This window comes from Ostrea edulis, chromosome 4 (assembly GCF_947568905.1).
Source record: "Ostrea edulis chromosome 4, xbOstEdul1.1, whole genome shotgun sequence".
Taxonomy (NCBI): domain Eukaryota; kingdom Metazoa; phylum Mollusca; class Bivalvia; order Ostreida; family Ostreidae; genus Ostrea; species Ostrea edulis.
Window position 1 is genome coordinate 62,573,248 of NC_079167.1, and position 18,087 is coordinate 62,591,334.

The 18,087-nt window shown below is 33.7% G+C and overlaps 1 protein-coding gene across 1 annotated transcript; it reads left to right on the forward strand.

Moving 5' to 3' along the window:
* The first annotated feature begins 7,967 nt into the window (after positions 1-7,967).
* Positions 7,968-17,831, forward strand: LOC125670420 (prostate stem cell antigen-like). The gene is made up of 3 exons (XM_048905572.2): positions 7,968-8,334; positions 15,052-15,182; positions 17,432-17,831. Exons 1-3 carry the CDS (start codon positions 8,280-8,282, stop codon positions 17,651-17,653), a joined length of 408 nt encoding a protein of 135 aa, XP_048761529.1. The 5' UTR covers positions 7,968-8,279; the 3' UTR covers positions 17,654-17,831.
* The last annotated feature ends 256 nt before the right edge of the window (positions 17,832-18,087 follow it).

The following is an 18,087-nucleotide window of genomic DNA, read 5'->3' on the forward strand; positions in this document are numbered from 1 at the left end:
ACATGAAAGCTTCCTGACATACTGCAGATTCAAGTTTGTTCAAATCATGGCCTCCGGGGGTAGATTGGGGCCACAATAGGGGATCAAAGTTTTACTTGAGAATAAATAGAGAAAATCTTCAAATATCATCTTCTCAAGAACCAATGAGCGGGAAGAGCTGAGATTTACATGAAAGCTTCCTGATATAGTGCAGATTCAAGTTTGTAAAAATCATGGCCTCCAGGGGTAGGTTTGGGCCACAATACGGACTAGGGTTTTACATACAAATATGTATGGAAAGTCTTCAGATATGGGCCAAGGTAATTCAGGTGAGCGATGTGGCCCATGGGGCTCTTGTTTCTATAGCAATTTTAAGATGAAAGAACCCATAATGGTTTTTATGTGTGTCGAATTGAAATTTTCACTTTTCGATATCATTCTTTCTTTTAAATACAAACTGTACGACACATGTATATACCCCTACATGTTACTGATTATCAAAATAATACAATGAAATAGTATCGACTAAAATAAAAATACATTTATATCCTTTAACTAATTAAAAACAATTTACAGGGTTAAGCAATGTTGCTTAATTGTAATTAGATATTTCGTAACAATACAAGCATGTTTCTGGTTTACTGTTGCTTGATACATCCAGAGTACGGTATGCTATAATAATAGTCAACACGTTAATTTCATTTCCGTCCACAGCACATCCCAACCCGTGTTTATAAAATGTATGTGGGAGGGGGTGTGTGTGTTTGAAATGGCTTCCGTGACAGCAAATAAGTGGGAACCGGGGAAAATATTATAGTAACAAACCCGGCTATTATAACATACCCCCCGGTTCCCACTGATTTCTTTATCAAAAGGTACAATCAACACAGATATTTGTATTCTTGTCCAAATGTTACTTGCGTCCAAAACCAGTTTTTCTCGCAAATGTCAAACATTACTGTGTACGTGGGATTACATATACATACAAATATTTTTGCCTCCTATGAGAAGAATCCGTCCAAGCAGTGAAAAATAACCCAACACTGTAATGCAGTTTTGTCGAATATGTCATTTATTGAATGACATAAGGTAAATTGTTAAGTAAAATGTATAACAAACCATTAAGGGGGATCACCTGAATAAACAATATCTGCTGAAACATGTACATAGGTGTCAGGTAAAGTGTGATCCCCCTTTGAGACTGACTAGAAAATTACATGTAGTGAAAGTACAAATACAAGTTATAGAGTACATGGATCATGCATACAATATATACATAAATGAGTTAATCCTTGGAGGCGTCCAAAAAATTGCGCCTTGCAAGATACCACCAGATTAGATTGCAAATAAAACAAAATCAAACCTGCAAACCTTGATAGTAACAATATGCAACTCTATATAAAAGAAACAGTATTGACAAAGGGTGGGTGGTGGATTTTATTTTCACAGCACAATAACAGGCTTTGGAAAGTTTGGAAAAGGATGCTTGGAAATATGACGTTATCTAAACAAAGAATTTGATTGGCTCAAAAATCCGTTACTATCCGACGGTGTAAAAATTTACAAATTTCTCAAAGCGGCATAAATTGAATTATCTGTTGATAATATTGTTTTTTGCTTAAGGTCATGTTTACTGGAAACCGCGTCCGTGTATTTCAATATCAATTGAGTATTTAGTAAAACGATTAGATATACATTGTTGAGAAAGAATGTGATATCTATATGATAAGAAATCATGGACTATTGAAATTAACAAACATATCGATACCTACATGTGGGGGTGGCAAGTTTTGCAAACTGACAGTAGGAATCCATTCATCAGGGGCGGATCCAGAAAATTATCTAGGGATATTATTTTATTTTCAGTCCATAATTTTGGCTATTGGTTTACTTAAAGAAAAAATGAACTTAGAAATACAATCCGGAATATCATGGAACGCTATCAAAATCCTAGAAATGCAAAATAACGTATGGCTCTACTGATCGCTCCAAAATAAAAAAAATAGTCATTTCAATTTACATTAAAACGCTGGTCCATTTCATAATATTTTTCAGATTAGATATAATGTTATTTTTTGTACCTTGTTTCCCTTCCTTCCAACGCGCTGGATTGATCAACATTGATATTGATCTATATTATACATGTATGTATACATATAACATGTATGTTTGTGCATGTAGGTGGAGAGTTTTGTAAATGTATGTGTGCATGTGTAGAACATGTTGATCTATAAAAATCATTTCATAGCAAAATTCAGCAAAACTCGCATTAACTACTTTCATGTAAACCTCATTACAATATTGTCACATCTTCAAATAATCCTGTTATCAATCATATCTTTGTACTTGACCTTTGTATTTGGGAAAGGGCCTACATAAGTTATGCCTGTTGCCCGATCCTATTGAGTTTCTCAATAAAATATGATTAAATTGATATATTTTTTTTTCAATGTAAGACATGGCACCCATATGAATTTGGCAATATTGACTGAAAATGGACGGATCTGAGATACCGTACCCGGTTTTAGCATTTACAATTCTGCTTGTGAGGATTCCTCAACGAAATACTGATTTCAAAACTACAGGCATAAAATATTGGCCAAAATGAAGATAATCAGTATTGAATTTTGATTTTCTATGATTGACAAGGCCGCATTTGGTATTTTCTAACTTTAGGACTTTTAAATTCTATCGAGGAGCATGCTCGCTGGGAAACTGAATAACAAATTAATGAAAGAAAATATCTGGGCTTCATCTCTACTTGTGAAAATATTTCCAGTGACAAACATTTAAATGACATTTACATGCCATCGATTTTATGTAGTTTTAATTGCAACAAAGTAGTTTAGTAAAAAAAAATATTCATGTGATAATTCTTGATACACGGTACTTGGGGGTGGGGGTGGGGAGGGGGGGGTCACCCATTGTTCGTCATTTCATTGCAATGACAAGAAGTGTGAATAAAATAAGAATAATTTTGTAGTCTTTTGAGACCAGCTTCCTACCGTAATCTCACCTTAATCGCTCATTTCTTTCATTATTACAAAGAGTAGAATTATTTCATAAAGGTGAGGACAACGGTCACTTTCATAAATTGATATTTCCGCTGGTGTGACTCCCTACCCTAGTACCAATGTCTTTGGCGCTAGCACATAAGCCCAATTTACCAATATGAAGAATGTATGTCTACCCCTTCCTGCCTTTACGTATATGATACATGTAAGTAAGAAAATGAAAAGTAGTCCAAGTTACATATATGTGAAGTACAGAATAATATACTGCAAAGTGTATACCCTCAAATTTGTACCTGGGAACAAAAGATGTGTCATCTGATATCTTATGACTAGTACATAGAAAGGCATATTTGACATATATTGATTAGACCAAAAATGTATATAATTTAAGAAAACTCTGAAAAGGATCTGATATATCACCGTATATTGATTTTAGAAATACGGTAGTAACGTTTTCTTGATTGCGGATTCAGTCTCGGGTTTGTTTCGGGTTGTTTTAGAAAATTCTCTAGACTAATGAAAGACTGGACGTATGTAGCGACTTCCATCGAACATATTCCCGATTGCAACACCGAGTTCATGAATATGTTTAATGAAGAAGGAATACATTGAGAATGTAATTAAATCCAGTCTAATTCACCACCAGGCTAACTAACGTACAAATACGGTCGTGGGCACAATAGATTATATTGGAAAAGACCAGTGGTGGTTTTTTTTTTTTAGCTTCTCGGTCTATAACATTGTGGTTTTAATATACATTCAATGCTGTTTTGTATATGTCTGTCCAATATTATATTATAGGAAACATAAAATTCCATAGAGAACAGATATGTTCCGCTGTATCGCAGAACCACTAGCAGATATATATCCGATCGTTTTCTGCATTTCCATATGGATGCAATGATAATGTATATGATGTGGGGAATTTGACTAGTCCACAAGGAAATAACGTGAATGTGATGGGACTCTTTCTCAATATTCAAGGACAGAAACGCAGTCATGGACATCGTTCATATAAAACACCAAGTACAAATGATGTCACTTTCACCTTATGTCAACAGGTCCACATCATATTCGCACAAAACTTTGCTCTGTTCCATTGAGAGTTTTACATATTCGTACGTTATTTCAAGAAGCCACAGCTAGTCTATACTTGGATTTTTCAACACCTGAATATAGACTAACCTCTATGATTATGGATATTGCCAATCACAGGCTCTTTATACCACCACGGGTCATGGATGATTATCCTTCTAAATAATGCCGCCAGTTCCTAAAGCTCAAATTTACAAACAAAAGAATAGATGCCGTCAACATAAACAACATTCTTCGTCATATAAACGTTCAGTCTTGTATTCCAACTTATTTCAAATTCAAGTCTACACCCAGTATTTTCTACAGCTATACTTCTACTATTGCATCCAAACTTTTTGATTATAAACAAACTTTGCAGTGCCTAGGTATAGACCCATCTTAAACTTAATCCACCTACTTGTTTTTGTTCTTCGTCTTCTTTCAACTATAGTCCAGCTGGACATGTTATATCTGGTGATGTTGAAATACTAGAATGAGGACCTCAAATCACTTATTTTAAAAGGTCCTAAATACAGAGAACCCTGGTATTTCAGTTGGCGACAGAACTACATCTCTATTATGAATTCTGTCGAGGATTATGTCAGACGATGGGCTGAATATGGAAAAGAACTTGTCAGAATGGATTAAAAGTATAAGAGGAATATTAAAAACTCGCATTAGACATATTAAAACAAAAGTACGTACTATCTATCCTTCTGTGTTTAGTAAACCAGAAGTGATAAAAGAATTAGATAGGTTACACGAGGAATATGTTTTGGTTCCAGTTGACAAAATCTGTAACAACATTGTCTTTGCTTGTAAGGCTCATTATTACAACTGTATTTTAAACGAATTTGGCATCAATTCCACTTTTGGTAATAGTACTTCTACTCTAACTGCCCTTTCAAAGGACGAAATTCCTCAAAACCATGCTTCAGTTTTAGACACCTTTAATATCCCAGTCAATGGATCGAATGAATATGAGTTACCGTACCTATACTGGATTCCTAAACTACATAAAACCCCTTACAAACAAAGATACATTGCTGGATCCAGTAAGTGCTCTACCAAGCCCCTATCTTTGCTCCTCCGAAAACATTAATAGCTGTGAAGGAGAAACTTCAAACGTGCTGTGCGACTACATATGCCAGAAGTGGTATAAATCAAATATGGATTCTAAAAAAATGTCAAAGAACTTCTTGTAAACTTGCAATCGCAAAAATTTCTCAAATCAACAACATCAAAACGTATGACTTTTCAACACGACCATTCCTCACGACAAATTATAGACTAGACTTTTTGAAATCATAGACGGTTGCTTCTTAAACAAAAATGGATCAGTCATCCAAAAAATTAATTTGTTAAACGCCACTCTGATTGCACGCACAAGTATTCTGAAGTTGAAATAAAAGAAATAGCTGGAGTTCCTCAATGACAATATCTTCGTTGTCTTTGATGATCAGGTAGTCCAACAGTATGTTGTAATTCCCATGGGCACGAACTGTGCCCCTTTGTTAGCTGACCTGTTTTTATATTCCTGTGAAGCAGAGATTATTAAAAAACTGCTACGTGAGAAGAAAAAATCTCTTGCTGTGGCCTTCAATTCGATATTTAGATATATCGACGACGTAATAATATTATCTATTAACAATGATAATTTTCATTCATATGTCGATTCGATATATCCCGGTGAATCGTCTACTTCTGCTTCATACTTAAATATTTTATTGAACATTAGATATTAACGGCAAACTAACAATTCAACTTTATGATAAATGGGATGATTTCAGCTTCTCCATTGTCAGCTTCCCATATCTATATAGCAATATTCCATTATCACCTGCATATGGTGTTTATATCTCTCAAATGATTCGATACGCAAGCGCTTGTTCTGCTCATGGTCAGGGTTTGGGGTTGTTGTTTTTTTTAAATCGAAGCAGGCTACTGACAAACAAGTTGATGGTGCAGGGGTTCCAACAGTCTCGTTGAAAGTTAGCATTTCGCAAATTCTATGGTCGTTATAACGATCTAGTTTGCCAATACAATCTATCATTGGGTCAAATCACATCATTTGGATGAATGATTGGTTCTATATAGAAAATTCCATTGGGTCTAGAAAGAGGGGGGTGGGGGTATGTATATAAGAGGGGGTGGGGGTATGTATATAAGAGGGGGGTGGGGGTATGTATATAAAAGGGGGCGGGTATGTATATAAGAGGGGGCGGGGGTATGTATAAAAGATCTATACACGTTATCCACACGTCAGGTGCTTGTGATTTACATTTCATTAACAAAATATAAAATGTCTTGTTACTTCATATAAAATCGTGGTCATAACTCAAATGTGAATTTACTAATTCGGGGCCACGACTTGTTAAATCGTGACAGGGGTTTACTAATTCGTTGCCTCGATATAATAATTCGTGGTCACGATTTACTAATTTGTGGTCACAACTTGTTAATTCGTGGCCACAGATTAATCTCCTCTCCTTTCCTCTCTCGTTATTTGACCCGAATAAGCTTTCATATTATACGGTGGTTTAACTCTCTCTCTCTCTCTCTCTCTCTCTCTCTCTCTCTCTCTCTCTCTCTCTCTCGTTATTTGACCCGAATAAGCTTTCATAATATACGGTGGTTTAATTTACAACATTCACATAGATTTTAATTATTTATATATCATGACAATTGTCGTCCGACAGTCTCAATATTTCATAACAATTCTACGGAATGATTCCCTATTGCGTGACTTTATCGGACCAAAATCAGGCCAATTACCAACTAAAAGCAGTTTATTTATACAGAACACGCAAAATCGTACAGAAAATGCCCGAGGAATATTTACAGAATTTTTTACTCGGTATGGAAATCAAATAACAATTCCCGTGTCTGTGGTTGCTTATGCTGAACCTTCCTGCATGTTCAGCACTGTTTTATGGCCATACGCGGCGTTTCTCAATCATACCTTTCTTAGTGATATTTTAGGTATAATTCACTTGTATTGTATCTTGTTTCCACACACACACACACACACACACACACACACTTTCAAGGGTATATTACCAGGTCTGTTTTAGAGCTAACATGTTTTAATTAAGACTTCCTGGTTGTGATAAGTAATCAACTTCAATATGAAATTAAATCTATTTCCGAAAACAATCCAAAGAATTCTTCATATCGATGAAAAATAGATATTGACCTTAACATTACTTTTTCTAATCGGAATAATTTTTTTTTAATAAAATGTATCACGGGACGCTCTGCTTTAGCGGTCCGTACTTCCTCTGCGATAATGAATTGCCACAAGCACGTCATCAGCTGCCATAAGAGATTCTCCCATTCAGCTCAGTGACAGATTAAATCAGATTAAAAGCTGCAATTATTTTTTTCTATGCTACTTTTTGATATCTACATGTTCATGGTACCAGTTTTCACATATTAAAATACAATTTTTGACCTTATTGTTAATGTTGTGAACGTTGATGGGATGAAAACATTGAATTGAATATAGAACATGTAACGACCATATCAGCAGAGACCAGTAGCTCGATGAAATGATTTTTTGTTACGTTTTTACAGTTAAAAGATTCTATCAAAGTAAAATAAAGTTAGTCCTATAAATCACTGAACATTGTGAAACGGGTCAAGTTCGCAAAAGATTTATTTTCCGGAAATTTACAATACCGTATTGCAACTCCGTATACAAACAGGACTGTGTTTATTGTCTGTGGTATTTGTAGATGTGTTTTTGGAACTCGATTTATGTGTGAAATTTAGCCGAGTCACCAAAAATTCGTATGCTTTATGTGGTATGCTGATCATTTTATCGCACTTATTATATTTATGCCCATGACTGATCGACAAGCATTGCAAAAGCAGCAGTGATGAAGCAAATTTCTTCCCCGAAAACTTCGACGATCAAAGAGAAAAAAATACTGTCGATGTTCATTGCTCAGCTTCCGGTTACCTTCTCGGGATCAATAACGCCTGACACCGTTTCCACTGCGGCCACTACTAGATTTGCCACTTAACGAGTCTTGTCACTACGAAACTGGATTCCATAGTGTTAAGTAAATCCAGAAATATTCCATAAGAATCGATGTGCAGGTGATGGATTACTATGAATGTTTGCTAATGGCCTCACGAAAGTCTTGGTCAATGGTGATGAGACATCCTTCCTCCTCCTAATTTGTTTTGAAATGGATTTTGTTCAACATGGTTTTCTCTTCCGGGTTGTTTTCGGATGTTATTCTGTACATTCTGGTAACTTGTAAGTAAAATACGGTTAACTTTTTATTCAGCAGTATACTGTGGTTTTATTAATATTTGAGAACATCAATTTCTGTGGTTTTATTCCAATGGACAGTTTCTGGGATACTTACAGTCTTTAGAATGCATTATAATGTAGGCTACATAGTTCGATACATATTTCATTTCGTGGTGCAACATATTATTGAAATTCACATAAATAGTTATACAACGGATATTGATGAAACCACAGTATGTCAAATTTCAAGTTCCCCATAGCAGACCAACGTAAATTTGTTTTCGAGATTACCTAAAAGATACATAGTGAATAAAAAAAATCCGGGTGATACGTTCTCTCTCTCTCTCTCTCTCTCTCTCTCTCTCTCTCTCTCTCTCTCTCTCACACACACACATTAAATAACAGTTATTTTTCATTATTTGAAAATTTAATGGATCCGTATTTCAACATTAATAAAACTCACTACGTACAGTGTACAGGCTAGGGTGTTTCAGAAAACACGAAATTTGCCTATATTTCTTTTAGATTTTGAACAATTATGAAAATTTACATGTATTTGTAGATATATTTTATCTTCAGGAGTAGGGTTTCAGAATGTTATCATACTTATAACATCACAATTATGCTCGCGAATTTGATACTGAAAAGTATAAAAAGCCGCACTACTTATCCTTTATCATGTTTATAATTACGGGGTGGAATCAGCGTTTCTTCAGTCACCAGTAAATTAATTGAAAATAGCGATGATATGAAAATATTATTTTCCTACTTCTTTCAAAAGATTCCTTCTCCCGAGAGGAAAGTAATGCTGAAAAGTCACACGACGGCAGATGTTTTGAAGAATTTGCTAATTAATACTAATTCAAATCTTCTTTTGACCGATATCATGAATACAGTATACCATACATGGCGCCATAACGAATGCTATAATTTTATTTGATATATTATTTTAAAAATGAAGTGGTATTCTTTTAATTAACACCAACAAAATAATGCCGTCTTTAGCTTTTCATTAATTTGCGTGTACACTTTAATGGTTGCATGTTTTTAGACCTCTGCACACGTACGTATAAGTGGTACATTTTTAATGTTCTAGATTGTAACAGACAAACGGACAGGGGTTGACAAAGCCTGCTTTACAGGCGACACAACAAACACAAAAGATGGGAGTGTCCTTTCTGGCGTACCCCCTCCCCCCCCCCTTTTTTTTTTTACAAATCCAATACTAATCATGTTACAGATTTGATTTGTGAAAAAATAATGAATACGTCAGAGAGGACTGGAGAATATGATATTGTGCTAACAGCTGTGCACTATATTTGTCTTGTCTGATTTACTAATGAATCACGAACTATTTCGTCTTTTTCTATGGAATGTAAATAATCTGTTTTGCAACAACGGATTGCAGAGTACAAGGACAGCATGATGTGGCTAGGTTCGTCTACTTTACGCCCCGGTAGTCCGTCCTCTGATCAGTTAATGTACTATACCACCTTCTTAAGGCACAATCTTAACTCTTTCAACACGCTATGGAGCTTCCGTGCATATTCTTTAAAACAGCTGCCAACATTTTTCTTTTCTGTTTCAAAATTACATGCAGTGACTCATTTTCTGAATTTTACAATGATTAAAGGAACTTTGATGAACATAATTATTTCCTTGAAAATGTAATATACAAGTTGGCTTATCAAAAGTTCCACCGATCAAAGAATCGGCAATCAATTAAGTGACGTAAAGTGGAACAAAATCTGAAATTTTAAAAATGATTCCATAGACTAGACATTAGCTGTACCCTCTCCCTGGAATGATTTCATCTTAAAATGTTTGAAATACAATACTTTCATTCACTCAAATATTCGTAATTAAAACCAGAAGAAATCGGTACATATATCGAATATATGCCTTATTATCCACGACTGCTCATTTACAGGCAGCGGGTAATGGTGTAAACGGTGAATAAGGATTGATGGGTGAGGCTGATTTCATAGAATAATTAATGATAAGCCATCAATGAATGCTATTGGAATTTTCTCCAAGGGATAATGTTCTAAAAGGCAACAAAACACTGTCCCGGATGGAAATAGCCTTGTCTTTATTTGTAACGACATTTCACAGTCGATCCAATTACTGAAAATGTATAATTGGAATCAAGAATCAAATAAATTCACAATCAATAAAATGGCGTTCAAATAGATCAGTTAGCGTGTTATGAAAATTTGTTAGCACACTGCACGATAAATGTAAAAAAAAAAAAAAAAAAAAAATATTAAAAAAATAAGCAGTTAAATCATATTTATTCATACATGTAATTGATTCTGCCCGACCAAGTATATTCGCGAAACGTGATTGATAATCGCTGTAACGTATATATCACGTGTACCCTCCACCTTATAGATCTTCATACCAAATATAACAAGTCATCATGTTAATGTATGTTGCATTCTGCCACCAGTGTGAGTTTAATTGTAAAGTTTTTCATTGCAAAATCATGTTGGAATATGAATATTATGAATATGAATATTATGCAACTCTATGTGTAGATAAAAAGTCCACTTGTCATATTCAAAAACCAAGTTCCACGGAATATCATTTATGTCTTAAAATGCTGAACAGGTCACCGCAGTTAGTTTTTGCTGTATCATATATAAACATAAGGCAAATTGAGTATGAAAATTGTCATTTATTCAAATGACGAACAAGATAACAAACTACTAACAAGGGGATCAGACTTACAAACAAAAATGTCACTGAAATGGAGAAAGTCAACGATGACAAAATAATTCAATATGTCTGATCCCCAAAATTTTAGAAAATACTACACTGCAACAAAGCGAAATGTCAAGAGAAATAATTTCCCAGGATACGGTTGCAAACCGATTATAATACGATTATGTCTTCGAGGAGAATTAATGGGAATCAAAGGGATAAACTTGCTACATTAACTGAAACAAAGGGGTTTTAACCGGAATTAATAAGCGCATACAGTATATTGGGAAGGAACATGGAAAAGAGCTATCAAGCATTCTGTTGATAATTGTCAACCCGCCTTTCGTAACATCACGTTGTGTACTCCGGAGTGTTGTCCGTAACATTGCGCAATCATTTATATTTTGATCATTTAAAACAAACATATTTGGTATTTTGGTATAGAGATGGGGTGGGGGGGATAACTGCACAATATCATAGATGAGCGATGACTAGTATTGTTTATCATCATCACGAATACATCGTATGGATATATATATATATATATATATATATATATATATATATATATATATATATAAGCACAAACAAACAATTGAATGAACATCATCTTTAATTCCATTAATTTAAGAACATTTTTGAATAATTGTGTGCATTAGTTATATTTATTGATATCATATACAGTAAATAAAACTTGATTATTAGGAAGTCACTTGGAGCTCCAAATTAAATGTCCCTTGTGTAACATGAATGATCTCTCTCCGTATTGCAAATTAGATAATGATTTTACTAATGCAATCGTAATCCATCATGCCGAATAGTTTACCAAAGACAAAATGAACGGTCGTTCATAATCTCCAAACTATGTGAATGACAAACAGAAAAACTGCTACATTATAAACACTGGCCTGATATCTTGTACATTGTCTGGTAGTGTACAACTTAATTTCGTCAAAATGTTTTAACTTTAAAGTTAAAGTTTAACTTAAAGTTATATGGCGCAAACTTCTCAGAACAGTCCCGGACCATTCGATATTTGAGATAATAAACAGTTTTCGACTTTTTATTTACTTTCAAGATCTGTGTCATCACAAACTATGTTCAACCAAAATAAAAACTTTTTTGTGTTTATCCATGTGTTTGTACATATCAGTAATTGTTAATAAATCACTACAAAAAGTAGAATCAGGAAAAAAATTAACAACATTTAAAATGTCAAATGAATCTCGTATTTAAAAATTTATCGATGTGTCAGATCGTTGGTCTCGGGAGGGGGTGTCCTTCGTTAAATGAGATGTATGTATAAGTAATACAATTATTAATCTTCATAAAATGATAAATATGGACCTAGTCAAAACTAATTTAAGTATAACTAACATTGAACACCTACACGATTTTATGCTGATCATATTGTAAACCAGTCGCAACTTTCCGGCTTGCCGGAAAGGCCCGAGAATGTGCGATTAGTTGTTGTTGTTTATTAGTCAAAAGCAAATACAGCTTATAGACATAGTATAGAATGTAATAAATCTAAAATCATATAAAACAAATACAGCTTATAGACATAGTATAGAATGTAATAAATCTAAAATCATATAAAACAAATACAGCTTATAGACATAGTATAGAATGTAATAAATCTAAAATCATATAAAGCAAATACAGCTTATAGACATAGTATAGAATGTAATAAATCTAAAATCATATAAAACAAATACAGCTTATAGACATAGTATAGAATGTAATAAATCTAAAATCATATAAAACAAATACAGCTTATAGACATAGTATAGAATGTAATAAATCTAAAATCATATAAAACAAATACAGCTTATAGACATAGTATACAATGTAATAAATCTAAAATCATATAAAGGTCAAGAAAGAATAGAAATTGTGCTTATACATTGGTGCTTATAATTTCAAAGGAATTCTTAATAAATTTACCCAAGTTACATAATTCTTTTACATTCTGTGTCGATAAAAGTTGAATTAATCTTAAGACAGAGGGTCTGATAGAATACTTTTTCAAAAATTTGATTCTTAAATGACTGTAATAGGTATACAAAAAAAAAATGAAACTCCTCTTCTACATCTAAGGTACGTAAAGGACATAAACGTCTTTCTAAAGGAACATTTTTGTATCTACCGGTTTCAATAACTAACCAGGGAGACGATAATCTTAACTGACATATAAACTTTTTATACTGCATAGGAATTCTTTTAGTTAAGTAGGATTGCAAAGTAAAATGGTCAATCAAATGTTTATAAATTCTACATTTTGAGGAAGAGTTTACTTCAGAAAGTATTGTTTGTTTACAATTATCAAAAATACATTGCTTAGCAACTGCAAACATGTATTGTGGCTTCAAAGTACATTGATTTAACCATAGGTTCATCAATTCAATATTTGACAAAATATCTTTAACATTTACTACACAATTTTTACAGTTTTGTTTACTACTCATTTCATCACACATATAGTCATAAGCTGATTTCAAGATACAATTTTTTGTTGATAAAAAGCTTTAACCAATATTTTAAAATTAGTCATTTTCTCACACATTGCAATGATAATCTACCCAAATAACAATAAATCATTACATTTGGAGTAGCACTTTTCACACCCAGTATACTTTTACAAAAATCCATGTGAACTTTCTCGATATCAGGAGCTGAATAAGCACCCCACACTTCATACCCGTAATTTGCAATGCTTCCTACATATGTATCAAATAAGGACACAAATGTTGTAAAATTCAAGCTCATATTAGAACATTTTTCTTTTTAGTGAAAATACTGCTTTCTTACATTGTAATAACTGATTTTGTGTGACATAAAATTTTCCATTAAAATTCAACAATAATCCAAGATAACAAAATTCATTTACTAGTTCAATTTTTCATTATCATAGAACCATTTATCGTCTGATCGTAAAATACCCCCCGCTTCTAAAACCAATACCTTTGTTGGTTGTAGACCTAAGCGTCTATGATGTTGCATAGTTCTAGGCGCTTCGTTATGGAAATTTTCATAAGGCTGATTCAAAACTAAAATCACGGATTAAAGAAACGGACAGGAATTTTTTATTCAACAATTATTAAAACTTATTTTTTCTGTAAGATTAAAACCAAGCATCGATAAACAACGGAATTACTTCATATCGTATTATCTGAAGTTGTCATTAAAAATTAGAGAAAACTGACTTCGATCTGCAAAAGCGTGTCCCGCCACAGTTCTCTCATTTTTGCTATTTCAGGGAAGTTTATCGAAAACGAAAGTAGGTTTTTAATTAATTTTACGATATTCACTAATCAAGAAAGATTTTGTTATAGCTTACGGATCACCTCACATATAAAACAATATCAAAGGTGCAAGCAGTAACTCTGGAGCAAGCGTTTCGTTTGTTACTGCCATGATTCATGACCTCTGACCTCATAAATGAAATGATATTGAACGAAGTCTTAGGATATACGCATACAATGTGTGATTGCAATAGTATTGGTGATCAATTTCATTATGTCATGGAATGTACTTTTTTAAGATAGAAAAATATATATCTGAACAAAAGATTTTGTAAAACCCCCAACATTATTAGTTTAATAAGTTAATGGCTACAAATAATGTGTATTTTTTTTAAAATCATTGGCCAAATTTGTTAAGAAAATTATAGTGCTTCTCATTCTTCCTGAACTACATTGAAATGTACCTGCACCTAACTTTATACATATTTACTTTTAGATACTTACTTGTATATTTATTTTTACCTTTAACTGTAACCATTGTTTATCTAAGTATATATTTGTTTGAAAACCAAATATCTATTTTTAGTTATAGAGATCGCGACTTTTGACTTCGTCATGCACTATGCTGCCCAATTTAGATTGCCAACGTTAAAGTTGCAGACAGACAGTCCAAAAATATGTCTCCGATCTTTGATTTCGGGGACAAAATAACTTTTTAAAAGATTATTGACAGTACGATATATTGTTGTTTCTATTTATGGTTATTCAGTGATGAATTTAATCCCAAGCCTTGGACTACAATGTTACAACTGCACAACCACGTGGGAATACGACACATGCGTACTACATCCAAACTTATCCAGAGTGGCCACATGTGAATCTAGTCACAACGTATGCTTGGTAAGAGAATTTAAACATAGCTATTCTACTTGTTTGAAGTTTTTTTTAAATCAATATGAAATCAGATATGATACACTTTAATTTTTTCCATTGAGTATGCATATTGCTTGCAGTAGAAGGCAAGATTCAGCTATATTACATACAAATAAATTCAATTGATATCGATGTATTTAAGCCCAATTAGGGTTATCATACTTTGTCTCGGAAAAAAGGGCTAAAGAGATATGCACGATTCAACAGCAATCCTCCTAATTGCTCCACTCTCTAGTACGCCTCTTTCATATTATATCCCATATTTAATAACTGCTCATGCAGACTTCGTCTAGCTGAAAAAGAAATTTCTTTTAAAGACGCAGCTTTACGAAAGCTTCCAACTTTGCTGTCGTGCCAGGGATAGGAAGGATAATTGATTAGTGCGGATTAATTTCCGCCTTGCTTGGAGATGTAGCTGAAATGATTAATACCGTTGCATTTTATTAAACTCGCCATTAGCCGTACATTTGATTTGAGCAGAACATCAAGGTCCAGCATGTACATGTATACATTTGATCAATACTGCGATCATACAATCACTCTCTCCGTCGTTTTTCAATGTAGAGAGAAGAGAGTCCTTGGGGTCTAACTAGAAGTGATGCAAAATCGAAAACAATTTAGTAAATTAATGTTTGTCTATTGGTTGCTAAAATGGTTTCTTTTGGCATTTCAATGTTTGAGTATTGTGCAAGAAACGCAACAGATATCAAAGAAAGACAGGTTAAAAATCTCACCTTCAGACTCCAGCAACGACGTATTAGCTCTTTTTATCAACTTGTAGTTTGCAGTTCTAATACGCATTCGTTGTCGATTGTTCGTACTCCTTGTGAAAGGTGAAGATAACGAACAGTGATCAATCTCATAACTCCTATAAAGATGACGATAACGAACAGTGATCAATCTCATAACTCCTATAAAGGTGAAGATAACGAACAGCGATCATTTGCATAACTCCTATAAAGGTGAAGATAACGAACAGCGATCAATCTCACAACTCCTATAAAGGTGAAGATAACGAACAGCGATCAATTTCATAACTCCTATAAAGGTGAAGATAACGAACAGCGATCAATCTCATAACTCCTATAAAGGTGAAGATAACGAACAGCGATCAATCTCTTAACTCCTATAAAGGTGAAGATAATGAACAGTGATCAATCTCATAACTCCTATAAAGGTGACGATAACGAACAGTGATCAATCTCATAACTCCTATAAAGGTGAAGATAACGAACAGTGATCAATCTCATAACTCCTATAAAGGTGAAGATAACGAACAGCGATCAATCTCATAACTCCTATAAGCAATACAAATTAGAGAGTTGGGCAAACACGGACCCCTGGACATACCAGAGGTGGGATCAGTTGCCTAGGAGGAGTAAGCACCCCCTGTCGACCTGTCATACCTGCCGTGAGTCCTGATAATTTAATTCTATTCCAGAAATCCTTCTCTACTGATAGTTCAACAATAAATATAAAATACTATATACCTCACCAATTTAAGGAATTGGATATTAAAAATTGTTATAGAATTTTCTAAAACTATTTGTAAATGGTTTGATATTGTTAAATATCCATATTTACCACAAAATTTTCCTTTGACACCACCTTTATTTTTACATTATTTACAAATTTAATGAAAAAAATTACCCAAGAATTGAAATCCTTCCAAAACGTTTTTATGCCTCCTATGAGAAGAATCCGTCCAAGCAGTAACAAATAACCCAACACTGTAATGCAGTTTTGTCGAATATGTCATTTATTGAATGACATAAGGTAAATTGTTAAGTAAAATGTATAACAAACCATTAAGGGGAATCACCTGAATAAACAATATCTGCTGAAACATGTACATAGGTGTCAGGTAAAGTGTGATCCCCCTTTGAGACTGACTAGAAAATTACATGTAGTGAAAGTACAAATACAAGTTATAGAGTACATGGAACATGCATACAATATATACATAAATGAGTTAATCCTTGGAGGCGTCCAAAAAAATGCGCCCTGTTTTTATTGGTGTGTTTCATGTATCAATGACTAATTTACTTTATTGTTTGATCAAATAATAGGAAATTCCGCGTAAACACAGCAAATCCTTACTCATTTAATGCGTCCAACATCTTGGGTATCCTATATCAACAGTACAAATAAATAGATATGATTTATCGTATATTTTCAGTTAAATGTATACATTTTGAAATATTTTCCCTTTACAGGTTCAACGAAATGAAACATTTGGAAAATTTGACATTCTCATCAGGAGATGCGCAACTTCCTGTGTGCCTCACTGTGGAATTTGGGGTGACGACATTGACACTGAACGTTGTTTTTCTTGTTGCAGCACAGACTTGTGTAATACAGATAGCACTGCAAATGCTTTGCACATATCGGGGGTGACTTTAAACATAATCAATATCTTTCTATTGTTAAATGTGTGATTGTTGCTTTTTTTTAAATTCCACTTCCATATCACAGTAGTATCACGTGTAACATTGAACTTTAGAGAGGGATATAAAATATCACGTGACTGGTGAGTATACCAGTCCTACTGCATTGTCATAGGTAAACTGATTTGACTAACATTCTGTTCCGTAATAAATCAAACTGTTATCCAAATACATCTGTCGGTGAAATCGATATGGTGGTTTTATGGGAGAGACGGTATGTACAGGAACAATATGATGCTTATATCATTTTATTGTGTTGTACATATAGTTAGTGAGTGAACTAGTTCAACTTTCTTAATTCTGTCAATGATACTTTTAAAATCATCAATTGTGCTGGCATATCTAATGATGCCGACATAGGAGAGTACAGGTAACAGAACTCAATATAAATATTCATGAGGCTCAATAACCATTGTATACAGAAT